General features: G+C 45.0%; 1 protein-coding gene across 1 annotated transcript in view; it reads left to right on the top strand.

Moving 5' to 3' along the window:
- Nucleotides 1-6495, top strand: part of WSB2 (WD repeat and SOCS box containing 2) — a gene marked incomplete at its 5' end in the record, with an annotated part of 16155 nt that overhangs the window by 4163 nt on the left and 5497 nt on the right. The window contains 2 exons of the mRNA XM_006779559.2: nucleotides 3738-3982; nucleotides 4147-4278. Coding sequence (XP_006779622.2) covers nucleotides 3738-3982; nucleotides 4147-4278 — 377 coding nt within the window. The remainder of the gene's footprint in view (nucleotides 1-3737; nucleotides 3983-4146; nucleotides 4279-6495) is intronic.

Genomic DNA, 6495 nt, shown 5'->3' with positions numbered 1-6495 from the left:
TTAACCCAAATATGTTCTCCCATGGGGTGGACACTCTTGTTATTTTATAGATGGTTTCTTTTGTTGTGCAGAGGCTATTTATTTTGATGTAGTCCCATTTGTTTATTTTCCCCTTAATTTCCATTGTCCTAGGAGATGTATCCGTAAACATATTGCTACAAGATGTCTGAGATTTGCTGCCAGTGTTTTCTTCTAGGATTTTTATGGCTTCATGTCTTACATTTAAGTCTTTTATCCATTTTAAGTTTATTTTGGTGTATGGTGTAAGTTGGTGGTCTAATTTCATTTTTTTGCATATATCTGTCCAGTTTTCCCAACACCATTTATTGAAGAGACTACCTTGACTCCTTTGTCAAATATAAATTGAGCATAATGACTTGGGTCAATTGCTGGGTTCTCTGTTCTGTTCCATTGGTCTATATATCTGTTCTTATGCCAGTATCAGGCTGTTTTGAGTTAGGTGGCTTTGTAATATAACTTGAAATCTGGTATTGTGATTCCTCCAACTTTGTTTTTCTTTCTTAAGATTGCTGCAGCTATTCGGGGTCTTTTTTGATTGTATATACATTTTTGGAATAGTTCTAGCTCTGTGAAATATGCTCTTGGTATTTTAATAGGGATTGCCTTGAATCTGTAGATTGTCTTGGGTAATATGGACATTTTAATGATGTTGATTCTACCAATCCATGAACATGGCATATTCTTCCCCTTGTGTATATCTTCCTCTATCTCTTTTTTCAATGTCTTGTAGTTTTCCGTGTGTGTGGTGTTGTTGTTGTTGTTTTTTAGTTGTGATTTTCGGTTCCTTCTATAGTCAGTTAAATAATGCCAAGGTCATTTATTGTTGTTGATGTTGTTTTTTAAATATATTTTTATTGATTTCAGAGAGAAAGGGAGAGGGAAACAGAGATTGAAATGTCTGTAATGAGAGAGAATCATTGATCGGCTGCCTCCTGCACGCCCTCTACTGGGGATGCAGCCCACAACCCAGGCATGTGCCCTTGACCAGAATCGAACCCGGGACCCTTCAGTTCGCAGGCTCTATCCATTGAGCCAGACTGGATAGGGCCATTCATTGTTTATTGATCCACTCACTCTAAGTACAGGGGACTAAAGTTCACATCCAGAATTAAGTCTGATAGAAATCTATAGTCTGAAAAAGTTTTTAAAAGCATAAAATGGCCCTGGCCTGGTGGCTCAGTTGGCTGGAACGTCGTTCTGTACACCAAAAAGGTTGTGGATGATTCCTGGTCAGGGCACATACCTAGATTGTAGGTTTGGTCCCTAGTTGGGTGCAACCAATCGGTGTTTCTCTCTTTCTCTCTCTCAGTTCCTTTCTCTAAAATCAGTAAACATATCCTCAGATGAGGATTTTTTTAAAAGCATAAAATGAAATATGTGGTTTTTTTTCCCTAAAAGTGATTTTTGTACTTAAATATATACAGTATTACAGGTAAATATAGGCTTCCCATATTAACTATTAATAGCCTCACTTCCAAATTTTCTCCACATTTCTGTTATTTTTATAACTCAAAATAATTTTTAAGTCCTTTAAAAAAGGAGTCTGGGGCATTTATGATCTTCTTAGGATTGTTACACCTTTTTAAAAAATATTTTATTGATTTCAGAGAGGAAGGGAGGAGGGGGAGAGAGATATAGGAACATCAATGATGAGAGAGAATCATTGCTAGGCTGCCTCCTGCACGCCCCCTACTGGGGATTGAACCCACAACCTGGGCATGTGCTCTGATGGGAATTGAACCTTGATTTCTTGGTTCTTAGGTCAAGCTCAACCACTGAACCACGCTGGGCAGGCCCAGGATTGTTACACATTTTAAAATGTCCTGTGTGCTTTTGATATGGAGCAAGTAATTGATACTAACCAAATAGTTGTAATACTTTTAGAAATAAACTTTTTTAGAAACCTTAATTTCAGTGAAGTTAAGTTCTCCCAATGAACCTATCTTGCCCCTAGTTACCCCTTTTCAAGCTGCACCTCCCCACCTCCCATGTAGCTCATCCCTTGATTCATTGACAAACTCAGAAGTCCAGGGGATCCGTTGAGCAGTAAGCTAGGATACCCAAGACTTACTTATGTTCTGGTTCCAGATCTGCCCCTGATTTGGGGACCACAGGAAAGTCAATTCTACCCCTAAGGTGGAGATTTTAGTATCTTTCTAGAGAAATTAAATGTATGATATTAAAATGATTTAACATATTAATGTGCCTTAATTTCTTTGGAATAAAGTAGCTATAAAAGCATCCCTTAATTCAAATACAGAAATTAGGATTTTATAAAAAACAAAACCAATATAACTTTGGAAGGTCACGCCGTCCTGTGAAGTTTTTCCATAGCCTGCCTTTTACGTGCTTTTTCCCTGGATGGCAAACTCAGGCTCCTGCGTCAGGGCCAGGCAGGTCTGCGATGTGTGTGGGGCCATGTGTGGGTTGGGCAGGCCCAATCTTCAAGATACTCATTATCACCTCCACATGTTTTGTCAGAATAACAAAATCTCAGACTATATTGGGCCATTTAGACCAGGGGTCAGCAATTTTTTTCTGTAAAGGCCCAGATAGTAAATAGTTTCGGTTTTGTAGGCCATATGTCTGTCAACGGCACTCAGCTAGGCTGTTACAGCATCAAACACCCATAGAAAACAGGTGAGCACATGAGCGTGGTGGTATTCCACTAAAACTTTATTTATAAAAACAGGCTGCTGGCCTAGGCAGAGCTTGCCGACCTCTGATTTAGATTAATAGAGCTTTAGAGCCAAAGGAGGCTACATTGCTTCCATCCCTCCTAGCTTATAGGTGAGCTTGGTTAAATGTTTTTAGTCTATTTCAACCACACAACTGACAAACATGTGATTTCCTTCCTTTTGGGGACAAATGTAGTACCTAAAAAGGTCTCGCTACATATTTGTGATCTAGGATTTCTCATGGAACTCAGTTCCAGCTTTGTCATCTCCATTTCCCCTAGTTTGATATACCCCAGGGTGTGGTCAGGGTCATGTAGGAAAGCAGGACCTCATGCTCACACTGATCAAGTGCGTCACCGGCAGGAAACGTCAGGTGTCCTGGCTGAAACGCCGGCTGTCTAACTGCTCATGCCTTTGAGATACTGGCTGCCAGGCGAGTGGTGGAGGGCCCAGTAGTTAGGGACCGAATGTTAAAGGAAGAGGCTCCAGTTGCTCAGTGCACCCCTGAGTGGTTCTGTGGGTTCTTTCTCTCTGTGGGCTATCCTGCTGGTTGGAAGTAAATGAAAGAGCCTTATTGGTTGGAACGTAGCGAGTGCAGGCAGAAATCAGTGTGTACCAAGCCAAGTGTGGGCAGGAAAAGGGTATATTCGCTGCTGCTTGGGAGTTTCTAAGCTAGAGATGGGAGGCTCCTCAGGCAGGAGAGCTGCGGATGGCTAGCGAGGCGCTCAGTTCTGTCCTAGCTGCAGACCTGCCGCGTGCTTGCTTTCCCGTGGGAAACGCTGAGTGCGCCTTTCCTTTCCCACCACACCCCAGAGGACTTGCTCCCGCAGGCAGGCCCCCGTTGCAGGGCTGTCCCAGATGGGATGAGCCAAGGCCAGGGAAGCCTCTGTTACACGAATTCGAAAAAGAAAAGTCACACCAGAATGCACCGAAGCCCAGCTTGTTGCCAGGACTTTCAAGTCTTAGATACCCAGGATGAAAAGGGGGGGTTCACTTGGTGACAGTTTGGTACTCATTAAGAACTCTCTCCCTCCCCAGCATCCCTAAAGGGTTTGAAGCCAAAAGCCGAAGCAGCAAAAATGATACAAAAGGGCGAGGCAGCCCGAAGGAGAAGACTCTGGACTGTGGGCAGATTGTGTGGGGTTTGGCCTTCAGCCCGTGGCCTTCCCCACCCAGCAGGAAGCTCTGGGCCCGCCACCATCCCCCAGGGCCAGACGCCTCCTGCCTGATCCTCGCTACGGGGCTCAATGATGGGCAGATCAAGATCTGGGAGGTGCAGACAGGTAGGTCGTTTCTGGCTGGACCTTGTGGTCCTGGGGGCTCGTGTGCATGTCCTCATCAGGGGCTTGAGGGGCGCTAGCCCCCCAGTCGGCTGAGGGGTGCCGCTGTGACGGGCAGACCAGGGGCCATCTCTCCCACTGACTGAGTGCTCCTGCTGCCCCGCTAGGGCTCCTGCTTTTGAATCTTTCCGGCCACCAGGATGTTGTGAGAGACCTGAGCTTCACACCCAGCGGCAGTTTGATTTTGGTCTCTGCGTCTCGGGACAAGACTCTGCGCATCTGGGACCTGAATAAGCACGGTACGGAGGCGATGGGCTCCGGGGGCTCCTCGAGGACTGTGTGCCCCTCTCCCTGCTTGACCCGCGTCATTGTTACCCAACGTAGTGTCTCCATCTTTTTTTCTATTCTTGTTTCTTTAGGAGCCTTTTCCAACAATTTTTTCTTAATCACCCCCCTCATCCCTTGAAGATTTTAATTCTGTATATCTGTCTGTTGATTGAATACACATTTATACACTATAAGGAAAAATCTGAGATTTTTTAAACCAATAGAGCCAGTTTTTGCCACTGTTGACCTCACCTTTATTGAAAATGCGGTGATGGAGAATACCTTTCCCACATGGCATCGCTGACATTTTGGGCTGCATAATTCTTCGTTATGGGCTCTGCCCTGTAGGTGCCAGCAGCGCCCTCTGCAGTCTGACAACCACAGTGTGTGCGGACGTTGCCAGGGTCCACGTGGAGGGCAGTCTCCCCAGTGAGAACCGCTGACCTAGAGGAAGTCACCCTCCCAGGCACTTCCTGTTAGAAGTAGTTTCTTTGTGAAGTAGAGTCGAGGTCCAGAAGAATTCTGTCAGGCTCGAGGGGATCGGCTTTTATGCAGTTCTGCCTTGAACAGAATTATAGAGGAGCAGCCCAGCGAAGAATTCCACACGCCTCTGGTGTTGATCCTCGAACTGGAAGGTGACACAGGGGAGGGGAATTCATTAACAGGTCATTCCTCCCCCACCTGGGTGGGCACGCGGAGGCTGGAGGGAGGTGAGAAGAGGACATGGTGATGCGGGCAGTTCATGAAGAGACACACTCATCCCTGATGACACAAAGGCACCGCACTCTTGCCAGAGCCATGGCTGTTCTCTAAACCGTGAGAGGGGCCCTGTCTATTTCCTTCTTAGAAACAAGTCCAGTAATTTGTCAAAACAGCCGAGGAGGAGGTGCATGTAGTTTCCTCACCTGAGGGCCCCTCGTCACCAAGAGACCTCTGTCCAGTTCCTCCCGTTACTGTGGGGCTCGTAGTCATACCATCCAAGCTAGGCCTGCTGACGGAGGGTTATTCAGAGGCAGGGCCACCATGGAAGGCAGGTTCTGGAAGTGGCTTTGAAAATCACTTGGTGGTTGGGAAGCTGCAGGTGACAGAGTGGGCAGAATCACTTGACCATTTATTAGGGCTTTTCAAAGAGGAGGGGAATAAGGCAGTGTTCCCAGGTATCGGGCCCTGCCCTGCCTGACGTGCCTTAATTTATTCAGCACTCACGACGACCTCAGGGCAGGCGTACTGTTCTTGTTTGATAGCTGGAGAAACCATGACTGACTCTTAAAAATTTATATTTATCCACACATACCCATAAATTTATAAATGAGCATACGTATTCTTGAAATAAAAAGTATATATTTTAAAGAATAAAATAGCATATATGTATATTTTTATTTTATTTATATATTTTATTTTTTTCCTGCCCTGGTTGGGGCTTTTCAGTGGTTAGAGCGTCGGCCCAAGTACTGGAGGGTCTTAGGTTTGATTCCTGGTCAAGGTCACATACTTGGGTGTGGGTTTGCTGTCTGCCCCTGATGGGGGTCGGGGCGCATGTGAGAGGCAACCAGTTCATGTGACTCTCACATCAATGTTTCTCTCTTCCCCCCATCCTCTTTACCTTCCACTCTCTCTGAAAAGCAATGGAAAAAATATCCTCAGGTGAGGATCAACAAAACAAAAATATTTTTAAAGTTTTTTCCCTTTTCTTTTAGCTTGATTTCCGCCCACACCAGCCTTGCCATCTTTCTGATTCTCCCTTCGGTTGAATTCCTCCATAATCCCCTGTAATCTTGTGTAGCCCATGCTAAGAGTCTTCCGTATTTCTTTCCATATTTTGCTTACACTTGTATGACCCTATTTGGACAATCACACTCTTACATTTATGGGTTTTGGAGTCATTATGTTTCACAAGAACGGAATCATAGTCTTTATATTTTTTTCCTGAATCTTGTTTTTTCATTGAAGATACTCCATGGGAAATCTAGATTCTTAATTTAATATGAATGAACAGTGTGGGTCCACCTGTTACACTCTATTCACTCATTTCCCTGTGGGTGGGCATTTTGTTTTTTTCAAAAACTGAAACCTGGAGAGGTTGGTGAGTGATTCAGGATTGTGTGCTAAGTGAACAGTGGAGCCAGGGTTCAAGCCCAAGTTCGCCTGACTCCAGAACACGTGGCCCTAGTAACTGCACCATTGCTCAT

The sequence above is a fragment of the Myotis davidii genome, unplaced genomic scaffold, assembly GCF_000327345.1.
Source record: "Myotis davidii unplaced genomic scaffold, ASM32734v1 scaffold1330, whole genome shotgun sequence".
Classification (NCBI taxonomy): Eukaryota; Metazoa; Chordata; class Mammalia; order Chiroptera; family Vespertilionidae; genus Myotis; species Myotis davidii.
Note: the sequence above shows the minus strand (reverse complement) of the source record. Positions and strands in the feature narration are given on the sequence as shown.